The 24050-nt window shown below is 45.4% G+C and overlaps 1 protein-coding gene across 1 annotated transcript in view; it reads left to right on the top strand.

Annotated features, from left to right (window-relative positions):
• The window catches only part of LOC109901691 (epithelial discoidin domain-containing receptor 1-like), a 94041-nt gene that overhangs the window by 11488 nt on the left and 58503 nt on the right, over window positions 1-24050 (top strand). Inside the window, exons 2-3 of the mRNA XM_031838097.1 lie at window positions 17727-17884; window positions 22988-23090. Coding sequence (XP_031693957.1) covers window positions 17785-17884; window positions 22988-23090 — 203 coding nt within the window. The 5' untranslated portion in view covers window positions 17727-17784. The remainder of the gene's footprint in view (window positions 1-17726; window positions 17885-22987; window positions 23091-24050) is intronic.

Genomic DNA, 24050 nt, shown 5'->3' with positions numbered 1-24050 from the left:
TAGGTTTAGGCTTCTACATGATACTCACATTTTCATGATGTTGCTACAACCAAGCCTATGAATTAAAGTTTACAAGCATAGGTGCACAGGTCAAGAGAATTTTGAGTAATCAAGGTGACAGAGTGAGACATTCAATACCGGCTTGCACACTCTTGCCTGCACCTAGCTGATCTGTGGTGTAATCATTAGTCCAACAGTTGCAAATGACAGTTTCTATTAGACAAATTCTGGTAGGTTTATCCCCGTTCCGTTTAAGAATGGCTTTTCAACAGAATCGTCAGAATGAATACACCCCTGATAACACACAAACACAGTTCACTTTCATAACAGCAACAGACTTCCTCTGGAAGTTGTCAGAATTACTGTGTTAGTCTATGGAAGGGGGTGAGAACCATGAGCCTCCTAGGTTTTGTATTGAAGTCAATGTATCCAGAGGAGGACAGAAGCTAGCTGTCCTCCGGCTACACATGGTGCTACCCTACAGAGTCCTGCTGAGGCTACTGTAAACCTTCATTGCAAATCAGTGTGTTTTAATCAATTATTTGGTGACATTAATATATTTAGTATAGTTTTATCTAAAAACGAGAACCTTAATGTTTCACTATTTTTATGAAATTCACTGAGGAGGATGGTCCTCCCCTTTCTCTTCTGAGGAGCCTCCACTGATGTAGGCATACTGAAGAATGTGCAATCGTAGAAATACAGCTCTTATGGAGCTGAGAGGGAGTTAGAGTAAGGAGTACTGGGGAAGGCCAAGATGACCTGATCCAAACTATAGAGGAGAGGAGGGGGCTAGGGAAAGGGAAAGGGGGAAGGAACATAATGGAGTAACTGGAAGTTTTACTCCCTTAATGATTGACTTCTACTTGGCCCAAGCTGCATATAATGAATCAGAGTTTATTACAATACTTTTTTACTCCTGTCTCCCTAAAGAGTTGATTCATTGGTCTTTGTTTCATAAATATTTTGTCTGTCAGTTCCTCGTCGCTTAGATTGGTTCAGAGCAATGTTATTGCATGGCGTAAGTTTATGGTGTTGGCACTGGCAGTTAGGTGAAGGGAAAGTGTACTTATGTATGTGTGTGTGAGTTGTTGAAATGGTGTTTTGGAAAGCAGAGAGCCATTGTAATGAGTCATGCCACACTTCCCATGGCCAAACTATTTCTGGAAATTAGTTCCCTTTCTTTCACTCTCTCTCACTCTTTTTCTATCACCGCCCGCTTTTAAAAATGACTTTTATGGGCCTCCTGGGTGGCGCAGTGGTCTAAGGCACTGCATCGCAGTGCTAGCTGTACCACCAGAGACTCTGGGTTCGAGCCAAGGCTCTGTCGCAGCCGGCCACAACCGGGAGGTCCATGGGGCGACGCACAATTGGCCTAGAGTTGGTAGGGCTATCCTTGTCTCATCGCGCACTAGCGACTCCTGTGGCGGGCCAGGCACAGCGCGCGCTTACCAGGTCGCTAGGTGTACGGTGTTTCCTCCGACACATTGGTGCGGCTGTCTTCCGGGTTGGATGCGCACTGTGTTAAGAAGCAGTGTGGCTTGGTTGTGTTTCGGAGGATGCATGGCTCTCTCTCCCCTCTCTCCCTCTCTCTCCTTCCTCACTCTCAAGCATGTTCTTAGTTTCTCTCTCCATCTGTCTTTCACCTCTCTCATCACTTTGTCCTTTTTAAATGACTCACTTTTCCTCTTCCTGCGCCATCCTGTCAAAATCAGTTCAGATTCCAAACTTCTGACTGGATGTACTTCCTGCTGACTGGTACTTCCTGGTATTGATGAAGTGTCAGCTGACACATACTAGTGAATCACTGGATGACTGAATGACTGGACCGCTGACTGACTGACCAACCAATAGTGCTGTTACATACAGCCTCATCATAGAGGATATCCACCACAGCCATTGTTCCCAGACAGATGGCTTCATTCCATCTGTGTGTTTGTTGTTCTTGGAATCCAGTGAGAGGATCCATATGTGCCACTGAAGGACAACGCACCACACCACACTCCTCTCAGACACAATTCTCTTAGACCATCGATAAGACAATACTGTGCAGCTCTATTCATCGACCTGGCCAAGGCTTTCGACTGTCAATCACTACATTGTTATCGGCGGACTCAACAGCCTTGGTTTCTCAAATGACTGCCTCGCCTGGATCACCAACTACTTCTCAGACAGAGTTCAGTGTGTCAAATCGGAGGGCCTGTTGTGCAGACCTCTGGCAGTCTATGGGGGTACCACAGGGTTCAATTCTCGGGCCGACTCTTTTCTCTGTATAAATCAATGATGCTGGTGATTCTCTGATCCACCTCTACACAGACGACACCATTCTGTATACTTCTGGCCCTTCTTTGGACACTGTGTTAACTAACCTCCAGACAAGCTTCAATGCCATACAACTCTCCTTCCATGGCCTCCAACTGCTCTTAAATGCAAGCAAATCTAAATGCATGCTCTTCAACCGATCGCTGCCCGCACCTGCCGCACCAGCATCACTACTCTGGACGGTTCTGACTTAGAACATGTGGACAACTACAAATACCTAGATGTCTGGTTAGATTGTAAACTCTCCTTCCAGGCTCACATTAAGCATCTCCAATCCCAAATTAAATCTCGAATCAGCTTCCTATTTCGCAACAAAGCATCCTTCACTCATGCTGCCAAACAGTTTTACCCTTGTAAAACTGACTATCCTACCGATCCTTGACTTCGGCGATGTCATTTACAAAATAGCCTCCAACACTCAGACTGCATCCAATTTGCTGAGTAATCACAGTGCCATCCATTTTGTCACCAAAGCCCCATATACTACCCACCACTGCGACCTGTATGTTCTCGTTGGCTGGCCCTTGCTTCATATTCCAGGTCATCTATACGTCTTTGCTAGGTAAAGCCCCACCTTATCTCAGCTCACTGGTCACCATAACAGCACCCACCCGTAGCACGTGCTCCAGCAGGTATATTTCACTGGTCACCCACAAAGCCAATTCCTGCTTTGGCCGCCTTTCCTTCCAGTTCTCTGCTGCCAATGACTGGAACGAACTGCAAAAATCACTGAAGCTGGAGAGTCATATCTCCCTCACTAACTTTAAGCACTAACTGTCAGAGCAGCTCACACATCACTGCACCTGTACATAGCCCATCTGTAAACAGCCCATCCAACTACCTCATCCCCATACTATTATTATAATTCTTTGCTCCTTTGCACCTCAGTATCTCTACTTGCACATTCATCTTCTGTACATTTATCACTCCAGTGTTTAACTGCTAAATTGTAAATATTTCGCCACTACGGCCTATTTATTGCCTTACCCCCCTAATCTTACCTCATTTGCACACACTGTATATAGATTTTTATATTGTGTTATTGACTGTATGTTTGTTTATTCCATGTGTAACTCTGTGTTGTTGTTTGTGTCGCACTACTTTGCTTTCTCTTGGCCAGATCGCAGTTGTAAATGATTACTTGTTCTCAACTGGCCTACCTGGTTAAATAAAGGTGAAATAATAAAAATGTCAATATCCCGATCGATCGGAGACCGGGTCAAAACTTTCTGTTGGGCGACTGTCCAAGAGGGCAGCCATCTTCCCTCGGCTTCAGTGACCAATGGTGTTCTGAGAACAATAACCAATGACATGGAGGAGAAACACATTGAGTCAGATAGTTTAATAATACTTCAGGGAAAGGGTATCAGAACTTCTTGCAGGATTAGCAAAAATGCCTGCTGGTTAGTAGCTCAGCACTCTAACTGCCACTATTGTTCTTCTGTCCAGGTACTGCCCCTCAGAACCAGTAGCAGTGTTACCAGGCTAACAACAACCATGACCTAGCCTGGTCTCTGATCTGTTTCTGCTGTATTGTCAACAACAGCATAAATAAACAAAGGAGATCAATGAGTTAGCCAGCTAACTTGCTTAACTATTCTGAAATAACGTTGTCGTTTCTTTAGAAAGATAATCTTGAAATGGGCATGGTCTAATTGACTCAACAACCAATAACACATATCTAAGTAGATATGTGTACCGAAACCCGGTATTAAACGGGCCCCGGGGCTAAATTATGAAAGACCGTCGTATCGATACGCTCAGACGTTATCGATTCTGGTTTCGGCACTGGAGAAATTAAGAAAATACATTTCCTATTGCTACATAAATGTTATTTTGCACATTCTATCTCACAAACCGTTTCCAATTTGCAATAAGATTAAGACATTATTCTATGATGCATTTTCGTTATTCCCAATTCAGAAGAGAACTCTGTCGCGCGGAGCCTGTCTCTCTCACACACACACACACACACACACACACACACACACACACACACACACACACACACAAGAAAGACCCTGCTCTTAGTTAGTGACGATGGTGGAGAGAACTAAACGTTCAAAAGTGTGGTTCCACTTCACCAGAGTCGATGCTGACAATGCTCGTTGCCGCAAGTGCAACAAGACTTTTGCTCGTGTTTCCGCCCTTACAAGCAATCTGTCCAAACATCTATTGAAAGTGCATCATGTACAGGCAGAGAAATGCACAGTTTTCGAATGCCTAGCTCGTAGTTCATCTCTCGTTGCCCGATCTACGTTAGGTATGTATGCTAGCAGCCTAGAGCCAACACACAGAGTTAGCTAGATTGATTATGAGAACATGGGTTCATGACCAAAAGGAACCATTAGCCAGCTGATTGTTTAGCTGTGGGTGTGTTCAAAAATTAAATCACCCATTTAAAGATTTTGCAACTTTTTTGTTAAATTTGCAGCAACAATGAACCAACCCGCTGCTCCCTCTAATACCGCTGGTCCAAGCCAAAGACAAGCCCAAAGCCCCTTCACGCTGGCAGCTAGTGGGAGGATGACTGAGGAGAGGGTGAATGAGTGCCACCTAGCCGAGACCAAGTTCATAGTGAAAGGCCTACACCTCTTTGCAACAGTGGAGTCCAAGGGCTTTAGGTAACAGTCTGTCAGTATATATTGAGTTGTATTCATGTTTAGGATATAGTAGTATAAAAGGGTTGTATGTTAGTCCCGTCACTCCACAATACAATACACACCAACACAATAATTCAATAATGATAATTAAACGCATGAAAACTATATATTTTTTATTGTAGGGAGATGAGCAAGGCACTCAACCCCAAATATACCCCTCACTCCAGGAGTTACCTCAGTGACACATTAATTCCTACCTGGTATGGTGTAGAAAAGGCCAATGTGATCACTGAGCTGAAGGACGTGCCAAAGCTGGCCATCACATCAGACAGGTGGACCAGCCTCTGTCAGGACCACTATCTCACTGTTACAGTGCACTACAGAAGCCAGGGCAGTGTAAAACAGAATGTCCTCCACACCAGGGCAGTGTAAAACAGAAGGTCCTCCACACCAGGGCAGTGTAAAACAAGGTCTTCCACACCAGGGCAGTGTAAAACAGAAGGTCTTCCACACCAGGGCAGTGTAAAACAGAAGATCCTCCACACCAGGGCAGTGTAAAACAAGGTCCTCCACACCAGGGCAGTGTAAAACAGAAGGTCCTCCACACCAGGGCAGTGTAAAACAGAAGGTCCTCCACACCAGGGCAGTGTAAAACAGAAGGTCCTCCACACCAGGGCAGTGTAAAACAGAAGGTCCTCCACACCAGGGCAGTGTAAAACAGAAGGTCCTCCACACCAGGGCAGTGTAAAACAGAAGGTCCTCCACACCAGGGCAGTGTAAAACAGAAGGTCCTCCACACCAGGGCAGTGTAAAACAGAAGGTCCTCCACACCAGGGCAGTGTAAAACAGAAGGTCCTCCACACCAGGGCAGTGTAAAACAGAAGGTCCTCCACACCAGGGCAGTGTAAAACAGAAGGTCCTCCACACCAGGGCAGTGTAAAACAGAAGGTCCTCCACACCAGGGCAGTGTAAAACAGAAGGTCCTCCACACCAGGGCAGTGTAAAACAGAAGGTCCTCCACACCAGGGCAGTGTAAAACAGAAGGTCCTCCACACCAGGGCAGTGTAAAACAGAAGGTCCTCCACACCAGGGCAGTGTAAAACAAGGTCCTCCACACCAGGGCAGTGTAAAACAGAAGGTCCTCCACACCAGGGCAGTGTAAAACAAGGTCCTCTACACCAGGGCAGTGTAAAACAAGGTCCTCTACACCAGGGCAGTGTAAAACAAGGTCCTCCACACCAGGGCAGTGTAAAACAAGGTCCTCTACACCAGGGCAGTGTAAAACAGAAGGTCCTCTACACCAGGGCAGTGTAAAACAGAAGGTCCTCCACACCAGGGCAGTGTAAAACAAGGTCCTCCACACCAGGGCAGTGTAAAACAAGGTCCTCCACACCAGGGCAGTGTAAAACAGAATGTCCTCCACACCAGGGCAGTGTAAAACAGAAGGTCCTCCACACCAGGGCAGTGTAAAACAAGGTCCTCCACACCAGGGCAGTGTAAAACAGAATGTCCTCCACACCAGGGCAGTGTAAAACAGAAGGTCCTCCACACCAGGGCAGTGTAAAACAAGGTCCTCCACACCAGGGCAGTGTAAAACAAGGTCCTCCACACCAGGGCAGTGTAAAACAGAATGTCCTCCACACCAGGGCAGTGTAAAACAGAAGGTCTTCCACACCAGGGCAGTGTAAAACAAAAGGTCTTCCACACCAGGGCAGTGTAAAACAGAAGGTCTTCCACACCAGGGCAGTGTAAAACAGAAGGTCTTCCACACCAGGGCAGTGTAAAACAGAAGGTCTTCCACACCAGTGCAGTGTAAAACAGAATGTCCTCTACACCAGGGCAGTGTAAAACAGAAGGTCCTCTACACCAGGGCAGTGTAAAACAGAAGGTCTTCCACACCAGGGCACTGTAAAACAGAAGGTCTTCCACATCAGGGCAGTGTAAAACAGAAGGTCCTCCACACCAGGGCAGTGTAAAACAGAATGTCCTCTACACCAGGGCAGTGTAAAACAGAAGGTCCTCTACACCAGGGCAGTGTAAAACAGAAGGTCCTCTACACCAGGGCAGTGTAAAACAGAAGGTCCTCCACACCAGGGCAGTGTAAAACAGAAGGTCCTCTACACCAGGGCAGTGTACAAATGGCAAACTGGCGAAGTAGTGTCAGAGGAGATCTCAGACATTCTGGAAGAGTTTGAGACAGAGCCAAGCAAGATTGTAGCTGTGACTGTTGATAATGCTGGCTATATGGATGTTTCCATCAAGAGGTTACACATCCTAAAAATAGGATGCTTTGCAAACACCTTGAATCTGTCAGCGCAGAAAATCTACAAAGTGACTTCCATTGATAAATGACTCCCGAATCAGAACAGACGCCGTGTGGTTCAAGAGATCCTCCATGTCCAAAATCAGCAACTCCTTGGTAAGAAGCCAGTTCAATTTATTAAAGTATTATTTTGAAATTCCCACATTTAACAATTTAATTCAATATTCAAGTGTGCGGTAATTAAATGTATGTTGTTTTTTGTTGTTTCAGGCCTTCCTCAACACTCACTCATCCTTGATGTGAAGACCAGATGGAACTCTATCTAATGATAGAGAGATTCATGGTGCAGTATCCAGCCATCCAAGCAGCAGCCTTGGACCCACGACTGTGAAAAGCAATGACCAAGGACAACCTGGACCGTCTGAAGGACGAGGACTTCCATAAGGCTGGAGTTTGTCCAGCTCATGGGAATATTTTATACATCCACAGTGTGTGTATCATGTGAAAAGAATGCCACCTGTGGACAGATCATATCCATCCTCCACAAACTGGAAGAACACTTCACTGTGAAGCATGAAGATACAACGTTGGTGGCAACCATCAAAGAGAAGGTGTTGGGAGAACCTCTCTGAACGCTATCAGGATGAGGATATTCAAGCCTTCCTGCATGAGGCCACAGCAATAGACCCCAGATTTAAAGGGGGCCCGGTGAGTGACGCCATCCGGGACAGGCTGAGGGAGGCAAATTCTGAGGCCAATGTGACAGGAGCAACACCAGGGCTGCCAGAGGAGCCGGAGCACCAGCAACAGGAGGAGGAGTCTGAAGGAGAGGAAATGGAGGAGACAGTCACTCCATTGTACTAAACAAGGAGTGCCTTGGAGGAGCTGTTCTCAGAGGAGGACAGGGAGTTGAGGTTGACGATCCAACAGGACACCTCGTCCCTCACTCTTAGCGAGCGTGTTGACCTAGAGGTCGAGCTCTACAAAGGCCTGCCTCCCATCCCCATGGCTGAAGATCCTGTGATGTGGGAGAAGAGAGCTTCTCTGCCCCCCCTCACAAACATTGCAACCAGCTACCTCTGTGCTCAAGCCTCCTCCACCCCTGGCGAGAGGGTATTTTCGACTTGCAGGGAACACAATGAGCCAGGAGAGGTCACCAACTTCTGCCAGAGAAGGCAAATATGTTGATCTTTCTCCAGAGGAACTGCTAAGAACTGTTAGTCCTTCTGCAGCCTACCTGCATGCCCCACCTGTGTTGCTCTATACCACTGTATTGTCTTCTACAGCCTACCTGCATGCCCCACCCGTGTTGCTCTATACCACTGTATTGTCTTCTACAGCCTACCTGCATGCCCCACCCGTGTTGCTCTATACCACTGTATTGTCTTCTACAGCCTACCTGCATGCCCCACCCGTGTTGCTCTATACCACTGTATTGTCTTCTACAGCCTACCTGCATGCCCCACCCGTGTTGCTCTATACCACTGTATTGTCTTCTGCAGCCTACCTGCATTCCCCACCCGTGTTGCTCTATACCACTGTATTGTCTTCTGCAGCCTACCTACAGGCCTCACCCGTGTTGCTCTATACCACTGTCTTGTCTTCTGCAGCCTACCTGCATGCCCCACCTGTGTTGCTCTATACCACTGTATTGTCTTCTGCAGCCTACCTGCATGCCCCACCCGTGTTGTTCTATACCACTGTATTGTCTTCTGCAGGAAAATATTGTTTATTTAATTTGTTTTACATTTCCATCACCACAACATTAGTCTATAATAGCAATGTTTTGAACAAATGACTGATTATTTTGCTGTAAATAATTGTTTATTTTATTTATTTACATTTCTGAAAATAAAGCAGTGTTAATTCTGTTCTTAATTTGTTTCGGGTTGTTTTCTTGTAAAAAAATAACCAAGAAAAATACTGTTAAAGTACCGGATCGATAAGCAGTATCGGTAAGAGTAGTAATACCATTCAAATCTTAACGATACCCATCCCTATATCTAAGTTTGGCTTTTTAATGAAACAAAAAATCAACAGTTATTTCTACTTGTTAAAGTTAGCCTGCTAACTCATTGATCCTACTTTGTAGTATACCCCTATGATGTGTCAAGACCTCACAAACAGATCTGGGACCAGGCTATCACTGACTCACAGACAAAACAACAAAACCATCTGCTCTCGTTCAGGAAAGCCTTCAAGTGCCGCCTTGTTTCCCCGGCTGACGCCATTGAACACTGTAAGTGCTTGGAAGGTTAAAAGGTGTTTCCATCTATCCAGGACTCACCGGATGGTTGTGCCTCAGTGACTCCCTCTACTCCCTCTACTGGGTCTAACGGAAACCCAGAACAAAGACCTCTCTACTCTCTAACCTCCCCAGTGGGAGGTTTACTATTACTGTCTGTCTGTCTGACTGGCTGACTGGCTGGCTGACTGGGGAGAGAAACGGTCTGTCTGTTTTACTGACTGGCTGGGGAGAGAAACGGTCTGTCTGTCTGTCTGACTGACTGGCTGACTGACTGGGGAGAGAAACGGTCTGTCTGTTTTACTGACTGGCTGGGGAGAGAAACGGTCTGTCTGTTTTACTGACTGGCTGACTGGGGAGAGAAACGGTCTGTCTGTTTTACTGACTGGCTGACTGGGGAGAGAAACAGTCTCTGTGGCTGCTGTGTTCATGGACTCCACACAGAGAAGACGGAACACAGAGAATATAATAGATTTAGAATCAGCTCCTTGTTCTACCCCAGGTCCAAACTCAACCCCTTAGAATTAGACTGAGTGGAACGAACATTCCAACTCAAAGTTGGGCTTGATACCATCAAGTCATATAGTATGGCAAACTCTCATAGTATGGCCCAACTTGAATGGGTGTTTTAATGGGCACTATTGATCTTAGCAGTTACCAGACAATCACATTATACACTGAACAAAGATATAAAGGTAACATGTAACAATTTCAAAGATTTTACTGAGTTACAGTTCGTATAAGGAAATCAGTCAGTTGAAATGAATAAATTAGGCCCTAATCTATGGATTTCACATGACTGGGAATACAGATATGCATCTGTTGGTCACAGATACCTTTAAAAAAAGGTAGGGGCGTGGATCAGAAAACCAGTACGTTTCTGGTGTGACCGCCATTTGCCTCGTGCAGCGCTTCGCATAGAGTTGATCAGGCTGTTGATTGTGGCCTGTGGAATGTTGTCCCACTCCTTTTCAATGGCTGTGCAAAGTTGCTGGATATTGGCAGACACTTGAACACACTGTCGACTGTCGTACAAGTCGATCCAGAGCATCCCAAACATGCTCAATGTGTGACATGTACAGTGCCTTGCGAAAGTATTCGGCCCCCTTGAACTTTGCGACCTTTTGCCACATTTCAGGCTTCAAACATAAAGATATAAAACTGTATTTTTTTGTGAAGAATCAACAACAAGTGGGACACAATCATGAAGTGGAACGACATTTATTTGATATTTCAAACTTTTTTAACAAATCAAAAACTGAAGAATTGGGTGTGCAAAATTATTCAGCCCCCTTAAGTTAATACTTTGTAGCGCCACCTTTTGCTGCGATTACAGCTGTAAGTCGCTTGGGGTATGTCTCTATCAGTTTTGCACATCGAGAGACTGACATTTTTTCCCATTCCTCCTTGCAAAACAGCTCGAGCTCAGTGAGGTTGGATGGAGAGCATTTGTGAACAGCAGTTTTCAGTTCTTTCCACAGATTCTCGATTGGATTCAGGTCTGGACTTTGACTTGGCCATTCTAACACCTGGATATGTTTATTTTTGAACCATTCTATTGTAGATTTTGCTTTATGTTTTGGATCATTGTCTTGTTGGAAGACAAATCTCCGTCCCAGTCTCAGGTCTTTTGCAGACTCCATCAGGTTTTCTTCCAGAATGGTCCTGTATTTGGCTCCATCCATCTTCCCATCAATTTTAACCATCTTCCCTGTCCCTGCTGAAGAAAAGCAGGCCCAAACCATGATGCTGCCACCACCATGTTTGACAGTGGGGATGGTGTGTTCAGGGTGATGAGCTGTGTTGCTTTTACGCCAAACATAACGTTTTGACCTGAATCCAATCGAGAATCTGTGGAAAAAACTGAAAACTGCTGTTCACAAATGCTCTCCATCCAACCTCACTGAGCTCGAGCTGTTTTGCAAGGAGGAACGGGAAAAAATGTCAGTCTCTCGATGTGCAAAACTGATAGAGACATACCCCAAGCGACTTACAGCTGTAATCGCAGCAAAAGGTGGCGCTACAAAGTATTAACTTAAGGGGGCTGAATAATTTTGCAAGCCCAATTTTTCAGTTTTTGATTTGTTAAAAAAGTTTGAAATATCCAATAAATGTCGTTCCACTTCATGATTGTGTCCCACTTGTTGTTGATTCTTCACAAAAAAATACAGTTTTATATCTTTATGTTTGAAGCCTGAAATGTGGCAAAAGGTCGCAAAGTTCAAGGGGGCCGAATACTTTCGCAAGGCACTGTATGAGTATACAGGCCTTGGAAGAACTGATACATTTTCAGCTTCCAGGAATTGTGTACAGATCCTTGTGACATGGGGGTTCATCCATGAAGAGCACACTTCTCCAGCGTGCCAGTGGCCATCAAAGGTGAGCATTTGCCCACTGAAGTCGATTACGACGGAAAACTGCAGTCAGGTCAAGACCCTGGTGAAGATGAGCTCGGGGGAGCTTCCCTGAGATGTTTTCTGACAGTTTGTGCAGAAATTCTTTGGTTTGCAAACTCAGTTTCATCAGTCCAGGTGGCTCGACACAGATTTTATTTATTTATTTTATTTAACTAGGCAAGTCCGTTAGAAAACATATTTATTTACAATGACGGCCTACACCGGCCAAACCTGGACAACTCTGGGCCAATTGTGTGCCACCCTATGGGCCTCCCAATCATGGCCGATTGTGATACAGCCTAGATTCGAACCAGGGAATCTGTAGTGATGCCTCAAGCACTGAGATGCAGTGCCTTAGACCGCTGCGCCACTCGGGAACCCTGGGTTGGATGATCCCTCAAGTAAAGGAGCCAGATGTGGAGGTACTTGGTAGGCGTGGTTACACATGGTCTGCGGTTGTGTGGCTGATTGGATGTACTGCCAAATTCTCTAAAACAATGTTGGAAGTGGCTTATGGTAGAGAAATTAACATTAAATTATCTTGCAACTGCTCTGATGAACATTCCTGCAGTCAGCATGCCAAATGCACGCTCCCTTAAAACTTGAGACATCTGTGGCATTGTGTTGTGTGACAAAACTGCACATTTTAGATAGGCCTTTTATTGTCCCCAGCACAAGGTGCACTTGTGTAATAATGATCATGCTGTTTAATCAGCTTCTTGATATGCCACACCTGTCAGGTGGATGGATTATTGTGGCAAAGGAGAAATGCTCACTAACAGGGTTTTAAACAAATTTGTGCACAAAATTTAAGAGACGCCTTTTGTGCATATAGAAAATGTCTGGGATCTTTTATTTAAGCTCGTTAAACATGGGATAAACACTTTACATGTTGCGTTTTATATTTTTTCCCAGTATAGTTTGGAATGCAAATTACAATGTCATTGTCATGAGACATTGCAGTGCCAAAAGGAATCCAAACTCTTTTGTCAAACTTTCTCTGAAGCATACTTTTTTTTACAAGAGCCTTTCTTCTCCCTCCCTCACTCATTCCCTCCTCCCTTCATTCTCTCCGTCTGTTTTATTGTTGTGTGGTGGGACAGCTGTTCATAACCATTCATTAGCACTGGATTAGTCTGGACAAATCATGTGAGTGGAGGGAGATGGATGGTTAGCTAAACACTATGGGCTCCGCCTCGCTTCCCTCGCTAGCTTCTCCCTAAACAGCGGCTTGTTTTTCCACTTCCTCAAAAACACTTGACTGTCTATGCCAAACATAATGTTGGTTTTGGTTAGTGGGGATTTAATTTGGTTGTATTTTCTTCAGAACCTAAGGTTTGTGTTTCCATCCAGTTTTGTGGTCGCTGGTCAGGAAAAGTATTTGATCTGTTGTAACATTTGTCAAGTACATTGTTATTGATTGTGACAGGGATCATTTTCGTTTACGATGTGGAGTGGTTACCGTGGTGACTGTGTAGGATTGTTGACATAGTGGACAAGCCAGCGGAGGGAGATTCTCAGCTCTGGTTCTGCATGCTTAGAGTTACTGGAATCCTATAAGAGACATATTTCAACATGGTGTCATCTGGCAAAGCAAGACACACACTGCTTCACTCGTTTGGAAGGCTCGGGTGTTTCCTCAAAACAAGCTGTCTACTCTCTCTCCCTCTCTGAACACTTGCACCCTGTATCTGTTGCCTAGCGCCTGTCTCTTGTTCTGGACAGCTGCACTGGCTATCCCTGAAATCTCCTCTGTGCCACACACACACACACACTCTTTCTACTATGTCATCCATGTCATCTGGACCGCTCCTTCGTTCCATCCTTCTCTTCCATTCTCTATGCCTATGATTCCACTTTTCACTTGTCTTCATACCCCTCTTCTTCCCTCCCTCTGTCCATCACACTGTCTCTCCCCTTCCTCTGTGTCCCTACAGCTGTGTGTCAGCTGTCGGTCTGTGCCAGTGAAGTCAGAGCTGAAGCCGAAACACAGAAAGCCCACAGGAACCCCAGGCCACTCCTCTACACCCCCTCCCCTACCAGCTGTCTCCCCCTCCCAGCCCCTGTCACCCCCAATCATTAACCATCCACCAGTAAAACTACTGGACAAGCCCTTTTTTGTCTCGTAGATGGGTAACTACAGCACCCTATCTACCCTATCAGGCCCAAGTCTATCTACTACAGCACCTGATCAGGCCCCAGTCTAACTACCACAGAACCATATCAGACCCCAGCCTAACTACTACAGCACCCTATCAGGCCCCAGTCTAACTACTACAGCACCCTATCAGGCCCCAGTCTATCTACTACATCACCTGATCAGGCCCCAGTCTAACTACCACAGAACCATATCAGGCCCCAGTCTAACTACGACAGCACCCTATCTACCCTATCAGACCCCAGCCTAACTACGACAGCACCCTATCAGGCCCCAGTCTAACTACTACAGCACCCCATCAGACCCCAGTCTAACTACTACAGCACCCTATCAGGCCCCAGTCTAACTACCACAGAATCATATCAAGCCCCAGTCTAACTACGACAGCACCCTAACTACTACAGCACCCTATCCACCCTATCAGGCCCCAGTCTTACAGCTACAGCACCCAGAAAAACAGTGTTTAGAAGGGAGCTCTGAAATCCACTTTTTCATGCTCGGGCTACTGCCTTCTGTGTCTGATACATGCCTAACTACAACCATAGAAGTAGAATGAATTAGAACTTGAAATAATTATATTTCTTTGACTACACCACCCATAGAAATCGTGTTTAGAATGAGGCTCTGAAATCCACTTTTTAATGTTCCACCATTTGTAGGACCAAGGATTGATTGTCTGTCCTGTCCTGTCCCGCTCGTCTCTCTGTCTCTCTGTCTGTGTGTCGCTTAGCCCCTCTACTTGTAGTTTTGATATACAGGCTGGACTGTTAATCATCTCAAATATATCTGTTACCTTCCTCTATTTCTCTCTCTATCTGTCATTTTCTGGCTATGTGATCTGATGAATGATCTACATGTACAGTGGGGCAAAAAAGTATTTAGTCAGCCACCAATTGTGCAAGTTCTCCCACTTAAAAAGATGAGAGGCCTGTAATTTTCATCATAGGTACACTTCAACTATGACAGACAAAATGAGGGGAAAAAAACAGAAAATCACATTGTAGGATTTTTTATGAATTTATTTGCAAATTATGGTGGAAAATAAGTATTTGGTCAACTACAAACAAGCAAGATTTCTGGCTCTCACAGACCTGTAACTTCTTCTTTAAGAGGCTCCTCTGTCCTCCACTCGTTACCTGTATTAATGGCACCTGTTTGAACTTGTTATCAGTATAAAAGACACCTGTCCACAACCTCAAACAGTTACACTCCAAACTCCACTATGGCCAAGACCAAAGAGCTGTCAAAGGACACCAGAAACAAAATTGTAGACCTGCACCAGGCTGGGAAGACTGAATCTGCAATAGGTAAGCAGCTTAGTTTGAAGAAATCAACTGTGGGAGAAATTATTAGGAAATGGAAGACCTACAAGACCACTGATAATCTCCCTCAATCTGGGGCTCCACGCAAGATCTCACCCCGTGGGGTCAAAATGATCACAAGAACGGTGAGCAAAAATCCCAGAACCACACGGGGGAACCTAGTGAATGACCTGCAGAGAGCTGGGACCAAAGTAACAAAGCCTACCATCAGTAACACACTACGCCGCCAGGGACTCAAATCCTGCAGTGCCAGACGTGTCCCCCAGCTTAATCCAGTACATGTCCAGGCCCATCTGAAGTTTGCTAGAGAGCATTTTGATGATCCAGAAGAAGTTTCGGAGAATGTCATATGGTCAGATGAAACCAAAATATAACTTTTTGGTAAAAACTCAACTCGTCGTGTTTGGAGGACAAAGAATGCTGAGTTGCATCCAAAGAACACCATACCTACTGTGAAGCATGGGGGTGGAAACATCATGCTTTGGGGCTGTTTTTCTGCAAAGGGACCAGGATGACTGATCCGTGTAAAGGAAAGAATGAATGGGGCCATGTATCGTGAGATTTTGAGTGAAAACCTCCTTCCATCAGCAAGGGCATTGAAGATGAAACGTGGCTGGGTCTTTCAGCATGACAATGATCCTAAACACACCGCCCGGGCAACGAAGGAGTGGCTTCGTAAGAAGAATTTCAAGTTCCTGGAGTGGCCTAGCCAGTCTCCAGATCTCAACCCCATAGAAAATCTTTAGAGGGAGTTGAAAGTCCATGTTGCCCAGCAACAGCCCCAAAACATCACTGCTCTAGAGGAGATCTGCATGGAGGAATGGCCCAAAATACCAGCAACGGTGTGTGAAAACCTTGTGAAGACTTACAGAAAACGTTTGACCTCTGTCATTGCCAACAAAGGGTATATAACAAAGTATTGAGTTGTGTTATTGACCAAATACTTATTTTCCACCATAATTTGCAAATAAATTCAAAAAAATCCTACAAATGTGATTTTCTGGATTTTCTTTCTAATTTTATCTGTCATAGTTGAAGTGTACCTATGATGAAAATTACAGGCCTCTCATCTTTTTAAGTGGGAGAACTTGCACAATTGGTGGCTGCCTAAATACTTTTTTGCCCCACTGTATTTACTACTGTCTTTCTCTATCTCGAAACATCCCTGCTGTTATGTTTAAGCCAATTAGCGCTTGAGGAGGAGTTTGCAATAAGGGAGTTGGAAATGACATGATTGACATTTCGAACGCGGAAGGACTAAGTAATGTTGGCTAGGCTAATTATACCACCTTTGATTGGTTCATTGTGCAACAACAGATCTAAACCAAGCCAATGGTGTCTGTGTTGTGGTGCCATGAGTCAATCAATCAATCAAATGTATTCATAAAGCCCTTTTTACATCACCCGATGTCACAAAGTGCTATACAGAAATCCAGCCTAAAACCCCAAACTGCAAGCAATGCAGATGTAGAAGCACGGTGGCAAGGGAAAACTCCCTAGAAAGGCAGGAACTTAGGAAGAAACCTAGAAAGGAACCAGGCTCTGAGGGGTGGCCAGTCCTCTTCTGGCTGTGCCAGGTGGAGATAATAACAGTACATGGCCAAGATGTTTAAATGTTCATAGATGACCAGCAGGGTCAGATAATAATAATCACAGTGGTTGTCGAGGGTGCAACAGGACAGCACCTCAGGAGTAAATGTCAGTTGGCTTTTCATAGCCGATCATTCAGAGTTAGACAGCAGGTGCAGTAGAGAGATAGTCGAAAACAGCAGGTCCCGGACAAGGTAGCACGTCCGGTGAACAGGTCAGTGTTCCTTAGCCGCAAGTAGAACAGTTGAAACTGGAGCAGCAGCAGGGCCAGGTGGACCGGGCACAGCAAGGAGTCATCATGCCAGGTAGTCCTGAGGCATGGTCCTAGGGCTCAGGTCCTCTGAGAGAAAGAGAGACAATTAGACGGAGCATGCTTACATTCACACAGGACACTGGATAAGACAGGAGAAATACTCCAGATATAACAGACTGACCCTAGCACCACGACACAAACTATTGCAGCATAAACACTGGAGGCTGAGACAGGAGGGGTCGGGAGACACTGGCTCCGTCCGACGATAGCCGCGGACAGGGCCAACCAGGCAGGATATAACCCCACCCACTGGTCTGTTTTGTTGTATTTTGTTGTGTTGAATTGAGTTATTTGTATCTACTAGACACACAGTGTGGATGTATAGAGGATCTACTACTGTATCTACTAGAATGGACCTGACATTTAGACAGAAATGATCACCTCTCATTCTTCCTACTCTCTCGTATTCTGTCTTTCATGTTACAAAATTAATTATTCATGCATTCTGAAATCTTCTAATCCTTCCTCTGTCTCTGTCTCTGTCTCTGTCTCTCTCTCTCTCTCTCTCTCTCAGGTATGCCTGTGGTTGTCAGCGTGACTCCGGACAGGTAACCGGGTGTGTTGCTGGTGCCATGGCAACCCCAGAGCTGCGTCTGTTGCCTGTCATCGTGGTTACCATCGTCCTGGTGGCGTTGTCGGCTGCGGATGACCACGAGTGGCACTTTAAACCAGGTAAGAGGTCAGATGTTAGACAGGAAGTGGCTGTTTAAGGTCAAATCAGATCCCTAGAATATGATTGGTCGTTATTGTTGAAGAGAATGGGTTCTCAATAACCTACCTAGTTAAAGCCAACGTAGATAGTAGATGGTCTAGGGATTGATGATTGTTGACCAATCGGCCAGGTTTAATACAATTTGAGTCACAACAGGGGAAAGTGTGTTTTACCTTCCATTCAAGATCTCACAGGCACCCCCTCAGAAATGTCTGACAATTCCATCTTGGCTTCACCTATTGCCCTATCCTCCTCCATCCCTCGCCCTCTCTGCCCCTCTCTTGTCTACATTCTCCTCACATTCTTGGATGTGTGCCTTAAGTCTGTCCATCAGCTATCAGCAGCCGATTATGTTTCAGGTCCATGTCTCCTAGGCAGCCATGTGTTACAGGAGAGAGATGGTGGCAGGTAGCCTCGGGTATTCAACCTCAATAATGTACAGGCTGCTTATCAACCTGTCAATAATACAAAGAGAGAGAGAGGGGAGTGAGGGAAGGAGGGAGGGGAGGGGAGGAATAGAGAGAGAGTAGAGAAAATTAAACTCCACAAGGTGAAACCAGAGCTGCCGTTTTCTGTCACCTCCAGGGTATCAGCAGACAGTGAATTATCTGTCTCACGCACACGCACACGCACACGCACATGCACACACGCATGCACACACGCATGCACACACACATGCACACACACATGCACACACACATGCACACACACGCACATGCACACACACACACATGCACAGACACATGCACACACACATGCGCACACACATGCGCACACACATACACACATGCACACACACATGCACACACACATGCACACACACATGCACACACACTGTTGTCATCTGATTTGATCCATATGGTTATTATTTCCACACCGTTGCTGCGGTGATGCAACAACACGTCTTTTATAGGAGGAAATAGCCCATTAGTACCGGGATCTGAACTGATATGAAGAGTGAATAAAGGAAGGGAAACACCCACCATGTGTGTGAAAGGGGGAGAAAGAGAGATGGAGCGTGGGAAGAAAGCCAATGGAGACAGAGAGGGAAATGACAGAAGGGGAAGAAAGCCAATGGAGACAGAGAGGGCAATGACAGAAGGGGAAGAAAGCCAATGGAGACAGAGAGGGCAATGACAAAGGGGAAGAAAGACAATGGAGACAGAGAGGGCAATGACAGTAGGGGAAGAAAGCCAATGGAGACAGAGAGGGCAATGACAGAAGGGGAAGAAAGCCAATGGAGACAGAGAGGGCAATGACAGAAGGGGAAGAAAGCCAATGGAGACAGAGAGGGCAATGACAGAAGGGGAAGAAAGCCAATGGAGACAGAGAGGGCAATGACAAAGGGGAAGAAAGCCAATGGAGACAGAGAGGGCAATGACAGAAGGGGAAGAAAGCCAATGGAGACAGAGAGGGCAATGACAGAAGGGGAAGAAAGCCAATGGAGACAGAGAGGGCAATGACAGAAGGGGAAGAAAGCCAATGGAGACAGAGAGGGCAATGACAGAAGGGGAAGAAAGCCAATGGAGACAGAGAGGGCAATGACAAAGGGGAAGAAAGCCAATGGAGACAGAGAGGGCAATGACAGAAGGGGAAGAAAGCCAATGGAGACAGAGAGGGCAATGACAGAAGGGGAAGAAAGCCAATGGAGACAGAGAGGGCAATGACAGAGAGGGGAGTAAAAAGAGAGATGTAGAGGCCTGGAGAGAGAGAGTTTTATTGGCAGCTTGGCAATGATGTAATGAAACAGGCCTGTCCGTGTGGGGGTGTAGGTGGTATGTGTGAGGGTTTATCTTCCAACCCCACATTCCTATCCACTGACTCACTGACAGCAACTGAGTTAGAACTTCCCCCCTTATCACCCCCCACACCCTCATATCACTGACAGCATCCTTATCACCCCCCACACCCTCATATCACTGACAGCATCATTATCACCCCCCATGCCCTCATATCACTGACAGCATCATTAATACCCCCCCACACCCTCATATCACTGACAGCATCATTATCCCCCTCACGCCACCATGCCACCATATCACTGACATCATTATTATCCCCCTCACGCCACCATATCACTGACAGCATCATTATCCCCCTCACGCCACCATGCCATCATATCACTGACATCATTATCCACCCCACCCCCACGCCACCATATCACTGACAGCATCATTATCCCCCTCACGCCACCATATCACTGACATCATTATCCACCCCACCCCCACGCCACCATATCACTGATAGCATCATTATCCCCCTCACGCCACCATGCCACCATATCACTGACATCATTATCCACCCCACCCCCATGCCCTCATAACCCTGACAGCATCAGTTATCCACGCCCCCCATATCACTGACAGCATCAGTGATATGGGGGGCCTTGGATGTACATGTAGCTATCATGTTACTCCTGATGTATGATAGTAGAATGCTCTATTCTGTCCTCTAGTCTCTGTATTAGAAGTCGACTGATTAATCGGAATGGCCGATTTAATTAGGGCCTATTTCAAGTTTTCATAACAATCGGAAATCTGTATTTTTGGGCGCCGTTTTGCTGATTTCTAAAAAATATATTTTTTAAATGTTTTAATATTCTTTTTAATTTAATTTTTATACCTTTATTTAACTAGGCAAGTCAGTTAAGAACACATTCTTATTTTCAATGACGGCCTAGGAACGGTGGGTTAACTGCCTTGTTCAGGGGCAGAACGACAGATTTTCACCTTGTCCGTTCGGGGGATCCAATCTTGCAACCTTACAGTTAACTAGCCCAACGCAATAACGACCTGTCTCTCTCTCGTTGCACTCCACAAGGAGACTGCCTGTTACGCGAATGCAGTCAGCCAAGGTAAGTTGCTAGCTAGCATTAAACTTATCTTATAAAAAACAATCAATCATAATCATTAGTTAACTACACATGGTTGATATTACTAGATATTATCTAGCGTGTCCTGCGTTGCATATAATCTGACTGAGCATACAAGCATATCTAAGTATCTGACTGAGCGGTGGTAGGCAGAAGCAGGCGTGTAAACATTCATTCAAACAGCACTTTCGTGCGTTTTGCCAGCAGCTCTTCATTGTGCGTCAAGCATTGCGCTGTTTATGACTTCAAGCCTATCAACTCCCGAGATGAGGCTGGTGTAACCGAAGTGAAATGGCTAGCTAGTTAGCGCGCGCTAATAGCGTTTCAAACGTCACTCGCTCGGAGCCTTCTAGTAGTTGTTCCCCTTGCTCTGCATGGGTAACATTGCTTCGATGGTGGCTGTTGTCGTTGTGTTGCTAGTTCGAGCCCAGGGAGGAGCGAGGAGAGGGACGGAAGCTATACTGGCAATACTAAAGGGCCTAGAAGAACATCTAATAGTCAAAGGTTAATGAAATATTAATGGCAGGGTTGCCTAGTGGTTAGAGCGTTGGACTAGTGACCGGAAGGTGACAAGATACAAATCTGTCATTCTGCCCCTGAACAGGCAGTTAACCCACTGTTCCCAATGTTCCTCATTGAAAATAAGAATTTGTTCTTAACTGACTTGCCTAGTTAAATAAAGGTTAAATAAAAAAATAATAGAGGGAAATAGTCCTATAATTCCTATAATAACTATAACCTAAAACTTCTTACCTGGGAATATTGAAGACTCGTGTTAAAAGGAACCACCAGCTTTCATTTGTTCTCATGTTCTGAGCAAAGAACTTAAACGTTAGCTTTCTTACATGGCACGTATTGCACTTTTACTTTCTTCTCCAACACTTTGTTTTTGCATTATTTAAACCAAATTGAACATGTTTAATTATTTACTTGAAGCTAAATTTATTTTATTGATGTATTATATTAAGTTAAAATAAGTGTAAATTCAGTATTGTTGTAATTGTCATTATTAAAAATAAAATGTTTAAAATAAAATAAAATTAATCGGCCGATTAATCGGCATCGGCTTTTTTGGTCCTCCAATAATCGGTTGCCCTCTACGCTGTATGACAGGCATGATGAATTATATTATATAGTCTCTATCTTCCAGACTCATATCAAACATCTCCAATCGAAAATCAAATCAAGAGTCGGCTTTCTATTCCGCAACAAAGCCTCCTTCACTCAAGCCGCCAAGCTTACCCTAGTAAAACTGACTATCCTACCGATCCTCGACTTCGGCGATGTCATCTACAAAATGGCTTCCAACACTCTACTCAGCAAACTGGATGCAGTCTATCACAGTGCCATCCGTTTTGTCACTAAAGCACCTTATACTACCCACCACTGCGACTTGTATGCTCTAGTCGGCTGGCCCTCGCTACATATTCGTCGCCAGACCCACTGGCTCCAGGTCATCTACAAGTCCATGCTAGGTAAAGCTCCGCCTTATCTCAGCTCACTGGTCACGATGGCAACACCCATCCGTAGCACGCGCTCCAGCAGGTGTATCTCACTGATCATCCCTAAAGCCAACACCTCATTTGGCCGCCTTTCGTTCCAGTACTCTGCTGCCTGTGACTGGAACGAATTGCAAAAATCGCTGAAGTTGGAGACTTTCATCTCCCTCACCAACTTCAAACATCAGCTATCTGAGCAGCTAACCGATCGCTGCAGCTGTACATAGTCTATTGGTAAATAGCCCACCCTTTTCACCTACCTCATCCCCGTACTGTTTTTATTTATTTACTTTTCTGCTCTTCTGCACACCAATATCTCTACCTGTACATGACCATCTGATCTTTTATCACTCCAGTGTTAATCTGCAAAATTGTAATTATTTGCCTACCTCCTCATGCCTTTTGCACACATTGTATATAGACCCCCCCTTCGTTTTCTACTGTGTTATTGACTTGTTAATTGTTTACTCCATGTGTAACTCTTTGTTGTATGCTCACACTGCTATGCTTTATCTTGGCCAGGTCGCAGTTGCAAATGAGAACTTGTTCTCAACTAGCCTACCTGGTTAAATAAAGGTGAAATAAAAAAATAAAAAAAAAATCTCATTCTTGCCCCCCCCCCTCTGTCTATGTCTCCCTTTCTCACACACAAACACAAACCCACATACACACGCACGGCCACATACCTGCAGCTCAGTGTCGTTATGCCCTGGGGATGGAGGATGGCACCATCCCTGACTCTGACATCACGGCTTCCAGCGCCTGGTCAGACTCTACTGAGGCCAAACACGGCAGGTACGTATATCGGTGTGTGTGTGTGTGTGTTATTGCATACCTTCCAAAGGGAAAAAGCCCAGCAGCTGGCCTGTGTAGCTCTGTGTCAGTTGTTATAGTAGCTGATCTCTGTGGAGGAGAAGTGTTTCTGGTTTCCCTGATTCTAAGACTCTGCGACCTTTGACATATTTGGGTCCTTTGTACCTCAATGCTTGACTGTGGAGAGTGCAAATAGAGTATACAAAATGTGTTTGCCTGTGTGTGAGTGCCTGTGTGTGAGTGCCTGTGTGTGTGTGTGTGCAATTACATTATCTCTATTCATGTCTGGTTCTGGGTCTGGGTCTGTATCTCTCTACCGTTGAGTATGTCTGTCATCTGTTGTCACCATGTTTAAATCACACAGGAGAAGACTATTAGATTACAATACAAGGCTGTGGCCAGCGTGTCTCTTTATAGCACATTAGGTCATGATATTACATGACCAGCCTATCTGTTAAACAAGACAGATTAACATGGTCTATTACTAGACATCCACAGTGTGTGTGTGTGTGCCTCAGTTTCCATGTCTCTCTTAGCCTGCCGTGTCTGGGCTGGGTCTGCTGGCTGACTGTCAGTTCATGTGGAGGTGATCAGCCCCAACCCCTTAAAGAGACACCACAGACAGACAGGGAGAGAGGGATGGGGAGAGAGAGAGAGATAGAGAGAGAAGAATGGAGGGAGAGGGAAATGGGAAAAGAGAGAGAGGGGAAGAGAGAGAAGTAGGGAAAATGGGCGCCACTGTGATGGAGGGGGATATTGAAAGAGGGATGGAACGAGGGAGGGAGGAAGCCTGGTGTGTGATCTTAGGGAGGTGCTCACTGATATTGTCCGAAAGCAGCTGGATTACAGCATGTTAGATGGAGGGAAGGAGAGAGGGAGGAAGGGAATTTAGAGAGAAGGAGGAAGGGATAGAGGACTTGGCTGGTCTGAGAGTGAGAAAGA

This window comes from Oncorhynchus kisutch, linkage group LG13 (assembly GCF_002021735.2).
Source record: "Oncorhynchus kisutch isolate 150728-3 linkage group LG13, Okis_V2, whole genome shotgun sequence".
NCBI lineage: Eukaryota > Metazoa > Chordata > Actinopteri > Salmoniformes > Salmonidae > Oncorhynchus > Oncorhynchus kisutch.
This window is presented reverse-complemented; position numbering and strand designations above follow the sequence as displayed.